General features: G+C 41.0%; 4 protein-coding genes across 5 annotated transcripts; all 4 read left to right on the forward strand.

Moving 5' to 3' along the window:
• LOC104421013 (WAT1-related protein At3g28050) lies at positions 1-3031 on the forward strand. Its single transcript, XM_010032825.3, has 7 exons — positions 1-493; positions 578-643; positions 958-1071; positions 1417-1651; positions 1746-1901; positions 1992-2143; positions 2479-3031. The coding sequence occupies exons 1-7, from the start codon at positions 300-302 to the stop codon at positions 2594-2596; spliced, it is 1035 nt and encodes a 344-aa protein (XP_010031127.2). The 5' UTR covers positions 1-299; the 3' UTR covers positions 2597-3031.
• Positions 3032-4469: 1438 nt separating this feature from the next.
• Positions 4470-8400, forward strand: LOC104421012 (WAT1-related protein At3g28050). Its single transcript, XM_010032824.3, has 7 exons — positions 4470-4838; positions 4955-5020; positions 5278-5391; positions 5747-5975; positions 6067-6222; positions 6313-6464; positions 6848-8400. The coding sequence occupies exons 1-7, from the start codon at positions 4648-4650 to the stop codon at positions 6981-6983; spliced, it is 1044 nt and encodes a 347-aa protein (XP_010031126.2). The 5' UTR covers positions 4470-4647; the 3' UTR covers positions 6984-8400.
• Positions 8401-11566: 3166 nt separating this feature from the next.
• Positions 11567-14434, forward strand: LOC104421018 (WAT1-related protein At3g28050). 2 transcript variants are annotated; one of them, XM_039303456.1, is made up of 7 exons: positions 11567-12049; positions 12145-12210; positions 12405-12518; positions 13066-13303; positions 13400-13555; positions 13670-13821; positions 14018-14434. In XM_039303456.1, exons 1-7 carry the CDS (start codon positions 11790-11792, stop codon positions 14166-14168), a joined length of 1137 nt encoding a protein of 378 aa, XP_039159390.1. In that variant the 5' UTR covers positions 11567-11789; the 3' UTR covers positions 14169-14434. The 2 variants fall into 2 exon arrangements, with proteins under 2 accessions (XP_039159390.1, XP_039159391.1); XM_039303457.1 differs by lacking the exon at positions 12145-12210 and having other exon boundaries at positions 11569-12049.
• Positions 14435-15455: 1021 nt separating this feature from the next.
• Positions 15456-16372, forward strand: LOC104421017 (WAT1-related protein At3g28050). The gene is made up of 2 exons (XM_039303458.1): positions 15456-15998; positions 16089-16372. Exons 1-2 carry the CDS (start codon positions 15802-15804, stop codon positions 16171-16173), a joined length of 282 nt encoding a protein of 93 aa, XP_039159392.1. The 5' UTR covers positions 15456-15801; the 3' UTR covers positions 16174-16372.
• Positions 16373-20817: the final 4445 nt, after the last annotated feature.

Genomic DNA, 20817 nt, shown 5'->3' on the forward strand with positions numbered 1-20817 from the left:
CAGTCAACGTATGGGACGGCAGTAGATATTATAATACACAAGTTCATTCGCGTTACACATCAAGATGAGATTTGGATGCCCCTTGCATCAATAATGGCATCTGCATTGATGGATTGCGGTATAATATTCTGTTTCTGCAATTCTAATTTGAGTATCTGAATCAAAGGGGAGCAGCAGATCTTCATTGGATGAATGAAACCTGGGAGTGCCAGAAATCTTGGAACTGAAACCTGTGTGTTGAGCGTTTGGGTGTGTGTGTGAGCGTGGCAAGAGAGAGAGAGAGAGAGAGAGAGAGAGAGATGGAAGGGAGATACTGGTTTCGCAGGGAGGTGGTTCCATTTTCAGCTGTGTTCGCGGTGGACAGCATCGCAGTGGGCGTGGCCACACTGTTCAAAGCGGCCAACTCGAGAGGGATGAGCTACCATGTGTTCCTCGTCTATGCTTATGCCATCGCTGCTCTTCTTCTTCTTCCTGCTCCTTTCTTCTCTCTCAGGTACGCCTCTCTCTCTCTCTCCCCGAAAATTTGGCAAACTAGTGAGACATTCACTTTGGCTGAATTGATTGTATGCCTTTGCAGATCAAGAACACTTCCTCCTCTCAGCTTGGCCATAGCTGCCAAGGTTGGCCTTCTTGGGTTCGTTGGGTATGTACAGTTTCAATAACTTTTACACTCACGCCAATAAGAAATTTTTCCCTCCTTTTGAATAACTGACTACCCGTTTTGAGACGCACCCCGCCGTGTGTTTCTGCCATTGGCGTCAGCCCCACTGGGGATGCCAGACATCGGACATGTCCCTGACCCCCTGACCCCACATCGCCCATGTTTCGGGCAATTGCGCCTGCAGATAGAGAAGGGTCGCAATTCTTGAAATTATTTAGAGCGGTTGTTTTGCTTCTTTGTTGTATTTTTACTCTTATATGATGGTTTCTTTGTTTTCTATATTATGGGGAGAGCAGGGGTTTTTCACAGATTTTGGGCTATGCTGGGATTAGTATGAGCTCTCCAACTCTGGGTTCAGCCATCAGCAACCTCACTCCGGCTCTCACTTTCATATTTGCCTTCCTTTTCAGGTCCCAAAAGAATCCTGTATTTCAATACTTATTGTCTGTGGTTCCTCGAAATACACTTTTTCTTTAAATGATAATTGTCCTGATTCTCTGCCATGATTCTCCTGAATTGGCGATCTCATCATCTCGTCCATTTGGTCTTTCCACAAGCTTATGCTGTTAACTGTCTCCATGTTCTGCAAATCCTTATTAAATCAAGTTAACGAATCGATGTTGGACAATTGAGGCGTCACTCATTGTTTGTTAATGATGTTCTCATGTAAACTACTTGGTAATGATGACATTGTTGGACAAGGTACTAATATTGCTCTGATCCCTCCAATTTGCTTGTTTTCTTTTCAAAATAAGATTGGAGGAGGTGTCATTGAACAGAAGAAGCAGTCAGGCCAAGATTATCGGGACTGTATTGTCAATTTTCGGCGCATCTGTCATCACTCTCTACAAAGGTCCCCCAGTAAAGTTCACTCCGCAACCTTCTCTTTCGCTTTATCCACTTGGGCACACATCAAACTCAGACTGGGTCGTTGGGGGGATTCTCCTCACTGGTGAATATATTTTGGTCACTTTGTGGATTATTCTTCTGGTATACATTACTTGTTTTCATTTTGTTTTGCTAGTGCTATAGTTAGAACTTGACTTGCAAAAATGATCGGAGACTCAACACTTGGATCCTGCAGAAACAGATAATGAAGGATTATCCAGCGGAATTTACCGTAATCTTCTTCTACAATGTGATCGTGACCTTCATGAACGCCATTGTCTGTTTGATAACGGAACATGATATGAGTGCTTGGAGGGTGCAAGGTATAGGGCTGGCCTCCGTAATATGCTCGGTCAGGAAACAATCGAACAAACATTATCACATTTGATTAATGAGAATCGCGTGCAATGCTGACTTTTTCTCCTCTTTGCTTTGCTTTTAGGGCCTCTTTGAGCGATGCTTAAACAACATCGTTCACACATGGGCAATCCGGCTGAAAGGCCCTTTCTATGTTGCGATGTTCAAGCCATTGTCAATTCCTGTGGCTGTTGCCATGGGTGTCTTCTTACTTGGAGACACGCTTCATCTTGGAAGGTAAGATATATTGCAAAAACCTCAAGTACAACATCACGTTTAATGCTAAAAGAACCATTAAACATCATTGACTGAAATCATGATCTATTGCTGATTTCATCCTACATATAAATCAATTCATGTGGCTTAAGCCGTGCTGCACATAAATAATTTGGAAAACCAATCACCATAACATAACATGCATTTTCCACAAAACTCTTGATATACAAAAACCCCCCAATCAATCCATTCTCCATGTGTATATAGCGTTTTTGACCAACACACTAAGCTCTGTATTCTATTTGTACCATGTGCGCTTTGAATGAAATTTGCTTTTTTCTGCTGTGAACTCGCAGCATTATAGGAGCAAGCATACTGTCCATTGGGTTCTATATCGTAATGTGGGGGAAGGCAAAAGAGGAAATGGTTGATGAGTCTGTAGAGAGTCTTCAAAAAGCTCCTCTACTGCAATGATTGTCAAGACAAATGAAGTCAGAACAATTGCTGCAGGTGGATTGAAAGATAGCTGCGCCTGGAAACTCTGTAAAAGGTTTCCTCACCCACAGTAAGCCTGCAGAATTAGGTGTCGCTATCGTACTTATCACTGATCTGAGTCCAAAGAGGTCAAATCATGATTGCCTGGCGATCCCAAAATTCAGATTGCTTGATCAAACCATCGAGAGGCGTGGATCAAGGGCTTCACTCCAAGCACACAACCGAGCTCTGATGTGCAAGAATAATAAGTCTCTTGCTTCCAGTATAGTCTGTTTTGATGTGTACAAATCTTTAGCCAGTAGTTACAGAGTATGTTTCTTTTTATTGGAATAATGCTGCTCAAATGTATTTCAAGTTGAAAAAAGATGCTGCAATAAGTATAAATGCTATGCTGGCTGAAATTATTAGAGGAAATGAGTGGGGTTGTCCCCTGCAAGATCAGACCAACAAGGGGACATTCAGGGTGCATTGTGTGGTTCATTTGCTGCTTGTGCAGATAAAGAAGATAAGGTGATCTTTACTGGTTCTGAATCTGTAAGTTTTGCCTCAGTCGATGCCCGGAACCTCATTAAGGAAAGAAGGTAGATGATTTCATGGAATAGAATGGTGTGGTCATACCCAAATGTGCCAAAATTTGCTTATGTAACACGGCTGGCTGCTCATGACAGATTGCAAGTACCGAACAGAGTAACAAAATGGCATCGAATTAGTCATCAGTGCTTGTTATGTGGATCAGATGAAGAGACTAAAAGGCATCTCTTTTGTGAATGCTGAACTCAAGTGGAATTCAGAAAGTAATTGGTGGTTGGAGCTCTGAGTTTGATTGGGATTTGCAACGGTGTCAAGTTGGGATTCTAATGCCCTCACCGACTGAAAAGAATCGTTAAGAGCTTTTGTCTGATACCCGTAATGAAAGCAACGTGAGCTTTTTGTCCCGCTTTTCTAATATTGTGATTCCCCCGGGCTAAAATAAAAACGCAAGGCCTTCCGTGTGACTCGTCAAGTTGAGATTCTGATGCCTGTCCATCGGTAATAAAGTCTGTATTGAGAGACTCCAATTTAGTTTTTCAATTGTTGAAATTCTAATTCGACAGCAAAATCTAGCAGATCTTATTGAATAGATGGAAACGCACAAGGAAAACGGAGGATGAACTCTTCCAAAAGATCTCTTTCTTGGCTCTCTCTCATTTCTACTTTATTTGAACGTATTCACATTGATCTCAAAATTAAGCCTTCCGAAGGCCCTTGAATTTATGCTTATAGAGCCATCTCGGTAGAGTCTCTCTCTCTCTCTGAGAATCAATTATGAAATGTCATGCAATTTTGAAAGACATGGCCTTAAGTTGTACGTTTCTTGCTGAATTAGGTGTTAGGGTCCTCTTATCATTTCCAAATTGAGCTTTTTCGTCCATACATTAGGCTACATCATGTATCGGTTCCCTTTGCTTGACAGTAGTATTGCTCCCATCCAGAAATTTTAGTCCTCTTATGACGAGAACGCGTTTGATTGATGCAAGGATTAGGAGTAGTGGAGATGATTGTTGAATCAATGTGCTTTCATGGAATCGTATTGTCCATATTCTAATCTTTCTTCAATTTTGTAAAGTGATTTATTCGCACATTCGGTATAATTACAGGAAGAGCGAGCTGTATTAAAAGAAGAAGCTAAACTAATTAGATCACGAAAAGGATGCGCACCGAATGTAGAAAAACCGCACCAAATTAGAGGACCAATCGACAACTGATCTTTGGACCAAGTGACGACTGATCTTTCTCGTTTCTTTCTATCCAAACATGGTGGGGACGGCGCCGCTGATGGTGACTCGGAAGCGCATGCGTTATTCAACGAGATATGAATAAGACACTCTTCATCTGTCCAACCATCCATCCTCACCCATTAGAATACAGGCTCTGGTTATTCTGATCCTATGAAACCTTGGATAATCCGAGACCACTGGAACAGAAACCTGTGCGCTTGATGCGCTTGGTTGTCTGTGTCTGGGAGCGTGGTGAGGGAGAGAGAGAGAGAGATGGCGGAGAGATACTGTTACAGAGATGTGCTTCCATTTTCAGCTGTGATCGCCATGGAAAGCACCGGGGTGGGGGTGACCATAATCTTCAAAGCGGCCAATTCGAGGGGGATGAGCTCCCACGTGTTCATCGTCTATGCTTATGGCCTCGCTAGTCTTCTTCTTCTTCCTGCTCCTTTCTTCTCTCACAAGTACGCCCCTTCAACACCCCCCCCTCCCTCCCCTTCTCTCTGCGAAAACATGGAAAACAAAGGAAGGTTCATGGCGAGATATTCACTTTGGCTGAATTTGTTGTATGCCTTTGCAGATCGAGAGCGCTTCCTCCTCTCAGCTTGGCCATAGCTGCCAAACTAGGCCTTCTCGGACTTATAGGGTATATACAGTTCCAATAACTACGTGCTTTTCAGGACGCACGGCTGTGCATCTATCACTGGCGTTGGCCCCTCTAGGGGATGCCGGCCATCGGACGTGTATCTAATCCCACATCGCCAATATCTCGGCTGTTGTGCTAGCCGATAGAGAAGGATAACAATTCTTGGAATTGTTTAGATTGATCCTTTTGCTTCTTTGTTACTTTCTCACTTATTTATTGGGGTTTTTTTTTTTTTTCTCTGAATTATGGGAGAGCAGGGGTTTTGCACAGGTTTTGGGCTATGCTGGGATTAGCATGAGTTCTCCAACTTTGGCTTCAGCCATCAGCAACCTCATTCCGGCTCTCACTTTCATAATTGCGTGCCTTTTCAGGTCCCAAAAATATGAGTTCTTTCAATACTAGTTGTCTGTGGTTCCGTGAATGGCTTTCTTCCTTGTAAATTATAATAGTTCGTCTTCTCTGTCTTGATTCTTCTGATTTAGTGTTCTCATCATTTTGTATGTCTTTCCAAAAGCTTGTGCTGTTAACTCACTCCATATTTTGCAAATCCTGATTAAAATCAAGTTAATAACTCGATGTTGTACAACAAAGGCGTGTGGCTCAGAGTCACTGATTGTTTGTTAATGCTGTTGTCATGTAAATTACTTAGTAGTGATGATATTTTTCGACAAAGTATTAATATTACCGTAATCCCTTCCAATTTGCTTGTTTTGTTCACAAAATAAGGATGGAGGAGGTGTCATTGAACAGGAGAAGTAGTCAGGCCAAGATCATCGGGACCATACTGTCAATTTCTGGCGCTTCTGTCATCACTCTCTACAAAGGTCCCCCTGTTATCTTCACTGCGAAATCTTCATCTTTTGCACTAGTGCAAGCATCGAGCTCGAACTGGGTCGTTGGGGGGATTCTCCTCACTGCTAAAAATATTTTGATCACTCTGTGGTACATTCTTATGGTATGCTATACTTGTCTTCTCTTTGTTTTCCAAGTGCTGTAATTAGGACTTGACCTGGAAATGATTAGAGATCCGACACATAATCCTGCAGAAACAGATAATGAAGGAGTACCCGGCAGAATTGACTGTAATCTTCTTCTACAATGCGGTCGTGACCTTCGTGACCGCCATTGTCTGTCTAGTAACAGAACCTGATATAAGTGCATGGAGAGTGTGGGGTATAGGACTGGCCTCGGTGATATTCTCGGTGAGGAAACAGTCGAACAAATATTATCACATTTGATTAATATAAGGCACATGCAATGCTTACTTGCCTTCCTCTTTGCTTTGCTTTTAGAGCTTTTTCGGACAATGCTTAAACAACATTATTCGCGCGTGGGCAATCCGGTTGAAAGGCCCTTTCTATGTCGCCATGTTCAAGCCGTTGTCGATTCCCATGGCTGTCGCCATGGGTGTCTTCTTTCTTGGCGACAGGCTTCATCTCGGAAGGTAAGATAAATCGCAAAAACATTGAGTTCTGCATTTTGTTCAATCACGAAAACATCACGCTGATTTCATCCATGTAATGATCAATCGGTGTGGGTTATAACGTGCTGCACATAAATAATCTGGAAAACCAATCACCATAACATAATGTGCATTGTTTAGCAAAACTCTTAACTGACAAAAATTTGTCCTTGTTGATTAGGTGGAAAAATTCAAAATGCATCCATACCCCTCCCTCAATTGATCTGTTTTCCATGTGCATATAGTGTATAATTTGTTTTGATCAATGCACTAAGCTCTGTATTGTATGAAAAGAAAAGCTACTTTTGTTGTCCTTCTGTGTACACCTCGAATGACAGTTGCTTTTGTCTGCTGTATATACACAGCATTGTAGGAGCGACCATACTGTGCATCGGGTTCTATATTGTATTATGGGGGAAGGCAAAAGAGGAAAGGGTCGAGGAGTCTGTAGAGCATCGGATGGAATCACCATCCTTTCAAAAAGTCCCTCTACTGAGATGACTGTTAAGACAAATGAAGTGCAGAACTAATTCCTGCAGATGGATTGAAGATGGGTGCTGCTTTGGAAAATTTGTGGAAAGGATCCTCGTCCTCCTTAAGCCTGCACAAATAGGTGTCTGCATTGTATTTTTCATGGATCTGAGTCCAAAGGGATCAAATTATGGCTGCCCATCGACTCCAAAAACCAGATTGCATGGTCAAAACATCGAGAGGTGTGGATGAAGGGCGTCACTCCAAGCACACAACCGAGCGATGACATGCTAGAATACGAATTCTCTTGCTTCTGATATAGTCCATCTTGATGTGTACAAGTAGTAGTTACATGTTGCTTTTATTTGAATGAATGCTGCTATAAATATATCTCAAGGTGAAAAAAACTGATGACGATAAACGTTCTTTTTTCTGACAGTAGGAGGAACTAAGTGCACATACACCCAGCTTAGGCAAAAATGTTTCCCTATCCTACGCATGTGTAGTCTCTATGATGGTGGTCTCACATTATCGTTATGCAGATTTGGCAGCTATAGGGACCAAAGTGGACGATTCTGTTGTGCTTTGCCAAAGTTTAGCCAGTTAAACCATTCTTTAGTCTCAATCATCGAAAAGCCTGCGTGTGGTTTGTCTTGGATTTGGCAGCTATAGTGACCAAACTGTACAATTCCGAAGTGCCTTGCCAAAGTTAAGCCAGTTTTAAACCATTCTTAAGTCTCGATCATCGAAAAACCTGCTTGTGGTTTATCAATTGGCACCCTTGAGATGTCCTAGCTGGCTGAGATATTATCACAGGAAATGAGTGGTGTTGGCGCCCTACAAGATCAGACCAATTAGCGGGCATTAGGGTGCATTCTGGGATTTATTTGCTGCTCGTGCTGATGAAGATAAGGTGACCACTCGTTCTCAATCTGGAAATTTTAGCTCTGCTGATGCCTGGAAGCTAATTAGGGAAAGAAAACAGAGGATTTTATGACATGGAATGGTGTGATTTCACCCAAATGTGCCAAAAATTGCTTTTATCACAGCTGGCTGTTCATTACAGATTGCAGCACCGGATATAAGTAACAAAATGGCAGCAAATCAATGACCAATGATTGTTGTGTAGATCAGCTCAAGAGACTAGACAGCATCTCTTTTGTGAATGCTCTCTTCTAAACAAGCTTGGGGGAGTCGCTGAACTCAAGTGGAATTCAGAGAGTAATTGGTGGTTGGAGGTCTGAATTTGACTGGGTTCTGCAATACTTGAAAGGTAAAGCATTTGTGAAGACACTCTTGAAATTGACACAGAATGGATCGATTTACTTCACGTCCTTCACAACGGAGTAATTCCATCTGTTGCTCGAGTAATTAGAGGTGTCATGTTTGCGGTTCAAGTTAGGATGCAGATGCTGATAAATGGAAGGGGAGCTCTCCGTTTCATTCAGACAGGCTTCTTTGTGCGCAGTGGAGGCTATTAGCTTTGCTAATTAGCATCAGGGATATCTTTTTCTAAGCCAGTTTGATTGAACTTTTTGTAGGTGGGGAACTCTTGGTTTGAGTAATGTTCTTGCTGTGAGTGACGATAGTGCTACTGAACTTGTAAGATTAAGGGGTATGTACCGTATGTTTTTAAGTCTTGGGCAATCAAAATCGTATCACCGTCCCTAAAAATCATTAAATGAAACGTTATCGAACCGTGCACGATTTCATGAGTAATAAAAGTTGACTCACTACCCCCATGCCCTCACTGGGGAGAGGTAATGTCTTGAATAATGGATTCCCATCAAAACTCTATTGCAGTCACATGCATTTTGTCGTCACTCCTATATGAAGTATATTGTAATGCTCAAAACACTAAAATGGGCAAGTGAGATTTACTCACATTTTTAATTGGCCGCCAAAAATAATCCCGAGGATCTAATCCCTGATGAGGATTTTGTAGAAACCCCCGAGATAAGTACAATGGCTCTTCTTTCCTATGATACAAGTATAATAGGAATCAGAATAGCTATCCAAATACGCAGCACGCAATATTACATAGAAAATGAATTTTGTAATCCCATTTTATGACAAACTAATACCATGCATGTGCACAAACAGGAGCCATAAATGATTAGGGGTGTGCAACGGAAACCGCCCGAACCGACCGGACCGAACTGGACCGGACCGGCCGGTTTTGGGCGGTTCCCACGGTCGGCGGTCCGGTTCCCGGTTCCTAATCTTGTAACCGGCGGCCGATTGGTCCGGTTCCTGGTTCCAAGGTGGGACCCGGACCAAATTTTTTTATATATAATTTATATTCATATAACATATAAACACATATAATATATAAATATTATATATGAAACTTATTGCAATCGAAATTGCAATTGAGGTAACCTCTTATGTGGTCAAGAGACCAACAAAACTCTTGTTCTTATTCTTTATTTATAAAAAAAACTCTCCTCATGCTCACACTCTCTCTTGCTCCCTCACTTGCAAACGACAAGGCACTTCAAGTCTTAAAAAGTCTCATATCGACTAAACATTCAAAGTATAGAAGAGAGATTGTCTATAAAACCTAAGACAAGCACAACCTTTAATCACGTTGTTCATGGGTTTTATGCTTAAAATTAAGCATGAAACACATAAACTATGATTGATATTCACACAAGTGAAATTTGAATATTTTGCACGTGAAAACATGTGTGAGTAGTTTTATTAGATTGCTCGGAAACCGAATTTGATTGATCGGTCCGGAGCATAATTATTCTTTAGTGAATGGTCATTCTTTAATGAAAAAGAGAGTACCAATTCTTTTGGACCGGTCCGGTTCTTGATCCTAGGACCAAACGGTCCGGTCCACGTTTCCCAAAATTGGGAACCGATTCTCCCGGTCCGGTTACGCCCACCTTGAACCGGACCGAACCGAACCGATCACCCCTGCGGTTCTCTCTTTGAATGACACATATCCCATTAAACAAACAAATTAAAAAAAAAATAGAAAAAAACAACCCACTAACCAGAGTATTCATTTTTTTTTTTTTTTTTATCATTCACGCCATTCTTTCTTTATTTTTCATTTATTCAAGCCCTCTTTATTTATCCTTTACATATTAATTAATCAACACTATGTATTCATTACCAAAGTAAAGTTGAGAAGCTGACACGTGGCAGCTTCTTTTAGCATTAATAAATTATAATTTTTCTAGAGAAAGATGCTCTTAATGAATTTTGTTGACTAATGTATTTTGTTCTTGATCCGTTATTTTAGTACCCCTTTGTTTTTGTGGGAGAAAGAAGTTGAGATCTTTAAGATTTGACTGTCTTAATTTGTTATAGGTAAAAGAAATTATCTTTCAGGAAAAAAAAACCAACAAAGAAAATTATTTACAAAAATTATGACGAGTTCCTAATGATTTTAAGAGGCCTCAAAAGTTCATATTTATATAGATTTGGGAATTCAATGCAATCAAATACTAAGAAATGAAAAATTGGAAAAGCAAATTAATTATAAAGTTATTTGTACCATTATTTGGAATATTGCTTAATATAAACCAAAAATTATTACTATTTAGGCAATTTGAGCTTAAAATATACGAAATATCATTAATGCTTAGGGTGGCTTAGGGTGGATGGAAATTACATTTAAAAATATTTCTTCCTTATATTCCTCTAAAACTATTTAATTCATGCGCAATCACCGTTCCAGCATGCAATATCATTTGAAATTAATTTTAAAAAAAATCTTGCAATTCATCACCTCTAATTTGATTTTTACCTTCTAATCATGGTTGAATTTTTTATATTGAAATTATGTGATTATTTATGAAAATTTGTGTTCTTTGAATATAGGCAGACATAGAATGTAATGCGAGCCATCCTCATTTGCTTAATCCAAAAATTAGCATGAAATTAACCAAAGAAGAACATAATTCAATATAATATGAAGAAAACATGAAATAAATTAGATTCATACTATTGCTCCGTTTATTTTGCGGAAAATAACTGATTTGAAAAATATTTCTTTTAAAATGATCGCTTTTATCTATTATGAGAAAATGAATGAACAAAAGATAGTTCCATGGCTTACGAAAATGTTAAGATATAAATTGTCGTCGATAATGATAATATTTTTCATTAGCTAATTACTTTAAGTAATAAAAACGATCATTTTTAGAAAAATATTTTTCAGACCATTCATTTTTTACGAAATAAATGGAGGTTACATCTTGATCTTTTTTTAAAAAAAAAATACTAAATCTTCTGGACTAGTTATGAACTATAGCATAGATTCCCCATTTCTTGTTCACTACTAGTGAAACAGAAACTAGAGAATCTAAAACTTCAGCAAGCTCGGCGGGGAATTTTCCGAGAGCAGGGCTTTCAAAGTAAAGCAGGACACTCTAGTGCCCTCAGAGACGAGATATTTCTACGGAGCTTTTGTCTGATACTCCTTGATGAAAACTACACTCTTTTGTCCCACGTTCTTTAACTTTGTGGTAGGCGACCCTCCCCTGGGGTGAATAATGACCGAACAGCACTGGGATCGTACCCGATTGCCCGCATCAGACAATAAGATATTATTCGGGAAAGGACTGCTAGACTGAAACACAAACCCTTCATGTTACTTTTATAGACATAGCAAAGCAATCTGCTTGTTTCTATTGGTATTTTTCAATAGTTGATGAGAACATTTGTCTCTTGAAAAGAGTAGGCTGCACCAACAGTGGCCAGTCCGGTCACTCGAGCACTGCCTCTCTGATGGAGGGACCTTAGAAAAGTAGAAGCATCAGATGTAGATATAACTGAAACTCAAGCATCTCGTTTTGTTTCCTTCTTTTCTGTGCGCGCATGCGTGAGGGTGTGTGTGTGTGTGTGTGTGTGTGTGTGAGAGAGAGAGAGAGAGAGAGAGAGATGGTAAGGAGGAGGTGTGACTGGTATGTGGAGGTGCTTCCATTAATAGCAATGGTTGTAATGGAGTGCATATGTGTGGGGGTGTACACACTGTTCAAAGCAGCCACCTCGAGAGGATTGAGCCACCATGTCTTCCTTGTCTATGCTTGTGCTGTCTCTGTTCTCGTTCTTCTTCCTGCTCCTTTCATGTCCTACAGGTATCTCTCTCTTTCTCCCCTGTCAAAGGGGTACAAATCTAATCTTTGAGAGCAGCTATCATCAGCTGAGATGTGCTCTTGGTTTCTCTGTCCAGATCAAGAGCACTTCCTCCTCTCAGCTTGGCCATACTAGCCAAAATTGGTCTTCTTGGCCTGATTGGGTAATTGTCTTTACAAGTTTGTACATTGATCTTGTGCCAAGCTTGCATAGGAAAGACGAGGCAAAGTCAAGAAATGGGTGTCCCATTTTTTTTCTGAGACCTTTTTGAATTGGCTGCTTGGCTTTGCTTTGCTTCTCTTTGCCTTTTCAATTGTGAATTTTTATTGGGTGCTATTCTTTTTTGGGGAAGAGCAGGGGTTCATCGCAGATCATGGGCTACACTGGGATTAGTTTCAGCTCTCCAACTCTTGGTTCAGCCCTTGGCAACCTCACTCCGGCTCTCACTTTCCTACTTGCCATCATTGTCAGGTTACCCTTCTTCCCTTGAAGGGATTGTGTAATGCCTGATTGATTGTGATTAAGATTTTGCTTATCGATTTAGGGTAATGGTTGATTACAATTATCTAAGACGGACTAGCAAATTAGCAATAAAGCTCTTCATAATTGGCATTTCTCCAACTGCTTGCAACTTTTCTTGTAAACCTAACATGACTGGTCTATGTCATCATTTTGCTTAATTTGGGATCTCAAGTCCTGCTGTTAATGAGAGGAGTGTAACTGTATCATATTTGATACTTCCTGATCGAACCATGTCTATTGTCAACGTTCTTACAACTGAAACCCTGTGCCTAGACTACTATTGATTCAGCAATGAGAGCAGTGCAGCACGTTAGCAAATTATGCTGCTGCATCATCCCCCAACATAGTGTAAATTACTCCCCAATGATAATCTCATCGGAGGGGTCACTAAATAGTACATAAAATGTTAACTGCCTGAAGCTGTAATTTATCTACTAAGTTAATTGGTTCCCTTAGTTAAACATGATATGTGTTTGTTCGTTTCCTTAACCTAAAGGATGGAGAAAGTATCACTGAAGAGAAGCAGCAGTCAGGCCAAGATCATCGGGACCATTCTGTCGATATCCGGTGCATTTTTTATCACTCTCTACAAGGGTCCTCCGATTATTACTGCCTCTCTAAAATGGTCTCTCTCATTTGATCCGCTCCTGAGCTCATCAAGCTCGAACTGGGTCCTGGGAGGGATTTTTCTCATGGCCGAGTACATTCTTACTCCAATTTTCTACATCATTATGGTACAAGCTATACTACTACTATACAACTTTAATTTTTCCTTGTGCTCGAGCAATAACATAGGATAATCCAAATGAGCGTCAAACATGAACATGCAGGCACAGATGATGGAGGACTATCCAGCCGAACTGACCGTGCCCTTCTTCTATAACTTTTTTGTGTGCTTCATAGCTGCAATCGTCGCTTTAGCTGCGGAACATGACGCTAATGCTTGGAGAGTAAGCGATTTAGGACTCGCCTCTGTAATATGCTCAGTAAGAGAATGACTATACATAAACCAGTCCCATGTTAACTTGATCAAGAACGTTCACTTTGATTTTTATGGTGTGTTATGTGTTGTTCACGACTCCTGGCCTTGTGCATTTTAGGGAATTTTTGTGCAATGTCTGCGCAACTGTGTTCACACCTGGGCGATCCGCCTAAAAGGTCCGCTCTATGTTGCAATGTTCAAGCCAGTATCGGTCGTCATCGCCTTCGTAATGGGCTTCTTCTTTCTTGGCGATGCACTTTGTCTCGGAAGGTATTAGATGCAGTTGGAAAAATTTACTCTCCAAGCAAGTGTTAATGTTCCATTTTCCCACTAATCAGTCCTTTTATGTGCTTCGTCATGTATCACCCCGGTGTGCTTAGCTCCATGTTGTGCGAAATGGTACGCTAATCCTAATTCTGTTTTCTTTTCATTGTGCTGCCAATGCTTTCGATACAAATATATGCAGTCTCATTGGAGCGATTATAATATCCATCGGATTCTATACCGTATTGTGGGGGAAGGCAAAAGAGGAGACAAATGAAGAGCCCCAAGAGAGCGGCGCACAATCGCCACCCTCTCAGAAAGTTCCTCTACTGCCAAAACATCAGAGCCATTGAAGCTGTTCGCTTATACTACTACTTGGTCTCCATTTGAGTTGTACTTGAATAAAAGCAGGACGCTCTATGTGAATAGATCACAAGGCTTGCTCACTTGCCCTTGACTATTTTATGTATCGAGATGGTGCAATTCAACTTATTATAAAATACAACAAAAGGGCAAGTCAGCTTTTTCAATTTTTTCAATTTTTTATTTTTTTGGATATGTAATATTTTATGGGAAAATCTTCAAGTAATTTCAAAAACCGCTACAATGATTATGTGAATGTCGATCATTTGCCTTGAAATTAATCAAGGAAAATATTAACATCGTTTCACCCTTTTTCGCAGGGGGGGGGTGTTTGGTGGTTGGTGTGGTGCTGTTGCTGAACTTAAGTTGAATTCAGAGGGTTGTTGGTGGTTGGAGCCCTCGAGTTTGATTGGGTTTTGCAGCAGTTGAAAGGTAAAAATGGATCAGTTTACTTCATTGGAAAGATAGGAATGATGACCTTCATGATGGAGAAATTCCGTGTGTTGCTCGAGTGATCAGAAGTATCATGCTTGCAGTTCGAGTTAGGATGCAGACGCTAAAACATGATAGAAGGCGGGTCCCTGTGTGATTCAGATTGTCTTCTTTCTGAGCAGTGAAGGTTTGTGCTGTTTAGTACCGGAGGTTCAAGCTATTGGTTTGCTTATGAGCTTCAGGGATATCTCTCTCTAATGTTTTCCACTAGTGAGTGACGATAGTGCTCTGAATTTGTAATACTGAGGGGGCATGTATCGGATATTTTCAAGTCTTGAGCAATAAAAAACATTTAATTATCCAGAAATATATATTAAACAGAGATTATGCATGAGTTAATTAGAAGAAAAAATTGAGCCGGTCGAAAGTTCACTCAATGCCCGGCACCTTAACGTTGGGATGTAATGCCTTGCACGGCCTATTTTAAAGCATAAGCATCCAGAGAAAGACAAGCCTCGCAATGGTCTGGGCGAGACCAGGGCCACCTTCACCATGTCCGGCAAGAAAGGTTGAGCTTCGCTGGCTTGAAGATGGATGACAATTCCTTCACCCGGGGCCGGCGAGGGCTTTGTGGCTTTCGCCTAGTGGGCGGCTAGCTCTGCTCGGCCAACCGGCCACGGTGAGAAACAAAAAAAGAAAAGAAGGAAAAGGAGGCGTCCGACCGTGTGACGCACGAGGGGCTTTGTCTGGTACCCATAATTACAGCAGCAACATGAGCAGCTTTTTTATCCCACTACTTATTCACGAAATCAACACCGTGATCGTACCCAGTTAACATATTCAGAAAAAGGACTACAGTACTAATACACAAGTCCCTTCACGTTACACCTACTCCTCAAGTTGCGATTTTGTTGCGAACTTCCATCAACGATGATGGCATCTGTATTGAGGCATTGCGATTTAATATTCCGTTTCTGCATTTCTAATTTGAGTATCTGAATCAACGGGGACCGGCAGATCTTCATTGGATTAAAAAAAAAAGGCTCTCGCTCATCATTCACGATCAGCAGCCATTGAAGTATAGGCATCTGGCTTTTCTGCTCCGACCAAACCCTGGAGTCCCGGAAGGCTTGGGACTGAAAACCTGCGTGTTTTCTGCGTTGTGGGTGTCTGTGTCTGAGAGAGAGAGAGATGGGAGGGAGAGACTGGTGTCAGAGGGAGGTGGTTCCATTTTCAGCTGGGTTCACTGTGGACAGCATCAGAGTGGGCATCACCACGCTGTTCAAAGCGGCCAACTCGAGAGGGATGAGCTACCACGCGTGCCTCTTCAATGCTTATGCCATCGCTGCTCTTCTTCTTCTTCTTCCTGCTCCTTTCTTGTCTCTCAAGTATGTACCCCCCAAACGAAAACTGGGAAAACAAAGGAAATTTCATGGTGAGATATTCAATTTGGCTGAACTTATTGTATGCCTTTGCAGATCAAGAACGCTCCCTCCTCTCAGCTTGGCCATAGCTGCCAAACTTGGCCTTCTTGGGCTCGTCGGGTATGTACATTTTGAATAACTTTACACTCACGCCAATATGAAATTTTTTGCTCCTTTTGAATAGTTGACAACCTGTATCGAGACGCGCCGCCATGCGTTTACACCACCGGCGTCAGCCCCACCAGGGGATGCCAACCATCGGACATGTCCCTGATCCCACATCGCCCATGTTTTAGGCAATTGCGCCCACATATAAAGAAGGTTCGCGATTCTTGAAATTGTTTAGAGAGGTCGTTTTGCTTCTTTGTTTGCATTTTTACTCTTATATGATAGTTTCTTAGTTTTTTGCATTATGGGGAGAGCAAGGGCTTTTCACAGATTTTGGGCTATACTGGGATTAGCATGTGTTGTACTTTAGATGGTACGTTCATGATGGGGTGCGATTGGAATGCACTGTTTCATCTTGATGCGTTACGATGGAAAGACACTAATGGAGGGGTACGAAGGGAAACATATAAAAGCCTCCCAAACACAACCATTAGATCGGTTGGCAAATCATTCGCACCAAAATTTATCTCCCTTTCCATCAAAGAAGAAGGCATTCAATTTTCACTTTTACAAAGAACAACCGGCATTTACGCTGTGGAAAGCGGGTGCTTTCCTCATGATCGCATCCAGACCGACGTGAGATAGTTTTTGTTCGTGATTCATTTGCAATTCAACATTCGTGCCGGAGTTAATTGCTATTTGGGTATCGAAATCAGGTAAGTCGTCTTTCGCCGACTTAAATTCCAACATTGATATCAGAGCCAAGTTCGTGATTTATGCCTTGTTTTTTATCGAGTTTTCTCATTTACCATTTGATATTGAGATCAAGAGATTGTATTCTATCCTGTTTTTGATGTTTAGTGGTCGGAATAACAATCTGAAAACTCGAATTCGAACCAAAGCGAAGAACGGGTTCAAGGTCGCGTTCACCCGTACAGTTTTGGCCATTTTTTGAAATAATTTTTTGGCCAAAATTAATTTTGAATATACAGGGTGAAAGAATTCGTCAAGACAAGTCCGGCAATGGGTTGAGTACCGCCATACGACGCTGGACGCACCCACACGCGCGGCCAGAAGCCACTGCGCGTGGGAGCCACACGCCTGAAGTGCTGGGAATGCAGCGCGTGCGCGACACGCATCGGTCAGCAAACCGGCAGGTGCACGTCACGCGCCGGTCGGTGAATCGGCGCGTGATGATGTCACCCAACGGTCGGCAACCGTTGAGATGACGTCATCGATGACGTCATCGCCGGCGGCAATTGGCCGGCCAGTCACCGATCGGCGATCCGACCTGACCTGAGATCCGATATAGGTTGACCCGACCCGACCCGACCATCGACCAGTCAACGATCGGACCGGTCAACGATCAGACCGATCATCGGTTGGACCAGTCGAACCGGCTAAGAGCCGTTTGGCTTGCTGGCGCATGCACCACACGCGTCGCGCACTCAGGCGGCGCATGGAGGCGCGTGCAGGCTTCGATTAGAGCGTGGTCAGCGGCGTTTGGTTCATATGAATGTGCTCTACACTGTGGTATAGTTATTTTTTATATTTGAATTTTATCAATGTATGAAAATGCATAGGAAACCCTATATACGAGTATTTTTTGGGGTTTAATACATAGTTTATTCATTTGTAGCTTGTATTTTCTTATGGTTTAGGTAATACAGTAGCTAGCTTGTGTGCAAATGATCTCATATATGCTGTGTAGAGCTTAGTTCAATGATATTATGTATATATTTTAATATACTTGCAATTTTCTAGTTGCTAGAAAATTCAAACAATGGTCGGAAATCCATTACATATTGAATTGCGATTTTGATTATAGTTAAAGCATGATTATTGTTTATACGTTGGTTATTATCATGCTATGTTTTGTGTTAAGGAAAAATGTAGAAATTACATAAGGTCATGTAATTATTTTTCCTAGTGGGAGTTCGTAGGTTGGTCGAATTCGAGGGAGTTCTCACCTAGAACTTAAAACTTGCACGAAACTAATTAATGATAATAGAACAATTGTACATAGAAGTTGATTGGGAACATAGTGAACTTTTGCTTTTGTGTCTTTTGTTGAATTATCATTAATTTAGTTTGTCATTGTTGCAAATTAAATATGTGTGTTACTTTGTAAAGTGTGCTAGTATTGATTCTGCGTTTATTATGTTAATATGATATAGCAATTGATTATGGATTCGGCATCCAAGACCATTGTGGCTGACTTCAATAAGGGTGAGAAGCTGAACGGTGACAATTATGATATTTGGCACCGAAATGTTCAGTACATCCTTAAGGAGCAAGAGATTTTGGAAACCCTCAACCATACCACGGATGAACCTGAGCATGGAACTTCAGCTCAACACAGGAGAGATCTAGAAACTTATCAAGCTTGGAAAAAGAAAATTAGCATTGCCGCATCACGTTGCTGAGCTGTATGCAAGATGATCGCATGTGTGAGTTTGAAAGTTATGATAAAGCTCAAGTTATGTGGGTTGCCTTGAAGGATAAGTTTTTGAATACATCTGCCACTAAGCTGAGGAGACTCACCATCAAGTTTGACACATTCCGAAAGCGCCCAAATGTAACGATAAGGCAGCATCTTCGGGAGATATCAAACATGATTCGTGAGCTGAGGACGGCAAGTCACTCCCTTACTAATGAACAGCAAGTTCAGGCTGTTATAATGTATCTTCCTAACAATTTGGAGCATATGAGGATCAATATGACGCACAATGAGAACATCGTCACTTCTATGATATTGCGCGTCATTTGGAATTAGAGGATGAGCGCCTAGAGGCTGCGAGATCCTCTACCCATGCTTATGTTGCTGAATCGAGTTCGCGCAAGGCTTTGGGCTTCAAGCGCAAAAGGCATTCTCAATTCAACAACAAAGGGAAGAAGACTGATCAGGCACATAAGAGGGCTAAGAAGGACAAGGCCAAGATGGAGTGCCACAATTGTGGCAAGATGGGTCACTTTGCTCGTGAATGCACTGAGCCAAAAAAGGTACCCTATTACTCCATTACTTTGAGTAATGCTTTTGTTTCTAGTATTGTAATGCTGGCTGAATCTCATCCAATATGGATTGTAGACTTAGGAGCAACATACCACGTAACTAGAGACCGAGAAGTATTTGTGGAGTATTGTTGGATACCGCCTAGAAGAAAATGAATATATGTTGGGAATAACTCAAGAGTTAAAGTGAAGGGTATCGGTACATGTAAATTAATCTTACGTGGTGGTCGAAACTTATTCCTGCATGATGTCCTTTATGCTCCAGATATTCGACGAAACTTGGTCTCTGTAGTTGTTCTTTTTAGCTTTGGTTATATATTGAATTTCCATGATGATTGTGATGACATTTTGTATGGAACAATTTATTATGGTTCGGGTCATGTATCGAATGATTTTATGGTATTAGACATTGACTATGATCAGTACAATGTTAATGCCGATGGTTGTTTTTCTTTAATCACATTTTTCTAGTAATGTTGAGATTGATGCAAGTACTTGGCATGCTAGATTATGTCACATTGGATTGCAAAGAATGTAAAGATTAGCTAGAGAATGCATTTTAGGGTCACTCAATAATGTTAGTATATCCGTATGTGAACATTGTCTAGTGGGAAAAGCAACTAAAAAGCCATGCGGTAAAGAGACTAGAGCTGAATTTCCATTGCATCTCATACATTCTGACATTTGTGGTCCTTTGAATGTGAGGGCGAGGCATGGAGCCTCATATTTCATTACTTTCATAGATGACTTCACATGTTTTGGTTATGTCTTTCTGATCTCTTATAAGTCAGAAGCATTAAACTGTTTTAGACGATATATAGCGATGGTAGAGAATCAGTTGAATAAAACAATAAATGCATTGAGAACTGATCGTGGACATGAATATCTATCAGAGCAATTCAAGGCTTTTTGTGATGAAAATGGAATTGTACGACAATTGATTATTTCTGGTACTCCACAACAAAATGGGGTAGCTGAGAGAATGAATAGAACCCTATTGGAAATGGATAGGTTTATAATAGCACAAACAAATTTACCTATATTCTATTGGGGAGATGCGTTATTGACTGCTACCTTTATACTTAACCGAATGCCCTCAAAATTGGTCACTTCCACCCCTTATGAATTATGGACTGGTAGGAAATCAAACTTGAATAGTTTACGTCCATGGGGATGTGCAGCTTATATTCATGATTCTTCCCATAAATATGGCAAATTATGTCCTAAAAGGAAGAAATGTATCTTTATAAGATATTCTGAACACTCCAAATGGTACGTGTTCATAGGTGAATAAGTTGATGGAAATGTGACCGAAATGGAGTCACGAGATGTCACGTTCTTGGAGACGATTTTCCTAGTAGAGGTGAGATTGATAAGGACTTCCAATTATATGAGATGGAAGATCATGATAATACACCCACTAATGTTGTAGAGGGAAATGAAAATTCACCTCAACATGCAAGACCTAGCGGGAGTGTTGCATCGCCTGATGAATTGAATTCAAGAGAAATTCAATTGTGTAAAAGTAATCGTAAAAGTATTTATCGTCGTCGTTTTGAAATTGAAGGGGAAGCATTTATGATTGCTCAGAATGACAATGCCAAGCCTAAAAGACTGTTCAAGAGGCTCTCTCATCCTTTGATAAGGAAGAATTGATAAAAGC

This window comes from Eucalyptus grandis, chromosome 10, assembly GCF_016545825.1.
Source record: "Eucalyptus grandis isolate ANBG69807.140 chromosome 10, ASM1654582v1, whole genome shotgun sequence".
Lineage (NCBI taxonomy): Eukaryota > Viridiplantae > Streptophyta > Magnoliopsida > Myrtales > Myrtaceae > Eucalyptus > Eucalyptus grandis.

Bases quoted from the DNA above. Each gene is read 5' to 3' on its own strand.
- LOC104421017 (XM_039303458.1), top strand. From the start codon at position 15,802: ATGGGAGGGAGAGACTGGTGTCAGAGGGAGGTGGTTCCATTTTCAGCT. The intron at 15,999-16,088 runs GTATGTACCCCC...ATGCCTTTGCAG, and splicing joins GCTCCTTTCTTGTCTCTCAA to ATCAAGAACGCTCCCTCCTC.
- LOC104421012 (XM_010032824.3), top strand. From the start codon at position 4,648: ATGGCGGAGAGATACTGTTACAGAGATGTGCTTCCATTTTCAGCTGTG. The intron at 4,839-4,954 runs GTACGCCCCTTC...ATGCCTTTGCAG, and splicing joins GCTCCTTTCTTCTCTCACAA to ATCGAGAGCGCTTCCTCCTC. The intron at 6,223-6,312 runs GTGAGGAAACAG...CTTTGCTTTTAG, and splicing joins TGGCCTCGGTGATATTCTCG to AGCTTTTTCGGACAATGCTT.
- LOC104421013 (XM_010032825.3), top strand. From the start codon at position 300: ATGGAAGGGAGATACTGGTTTCGCAGGGAGGTGGTTCCATTTTCAGCT. The intron at 644-957 runs GTATGTACAGTT...TGGGGAGAGCAG, and splicing joins GGCCTTCTTGGGTTCGTTGG to GGGTTTTTCACAGATTTTGG. The intron at 1,072-1,416 runs GTCCCAAAAGAA...TTTCAAAATAAG, and splicing joins ATATTTGCCTTCCTTTTCAG to ATTGGAGGAGGTGTCATTGA.
- LOC104421018 (XM_039303456.1), top strand. From the start codon at position 11,790: ATGCGTGAGGGTGTGTGTGTGTGTGTGTGTGTGTGTGTGAGAGAGAGA. The intron at 12,211-12,404 runs GTAATTGTCTTT...GGGGAAGAGCAG, and splicing joins GGTCTTCTTGGCCTGATTGG to GGGTTCATCGCAGATCATGG. The intron at 13,822-14,017 runs GTATTAGATGCA...AAATATATGCAG, and splicing joins GATGCACTTTGTCTCGGAAG to TCTCATTGGAGCGATTATAA.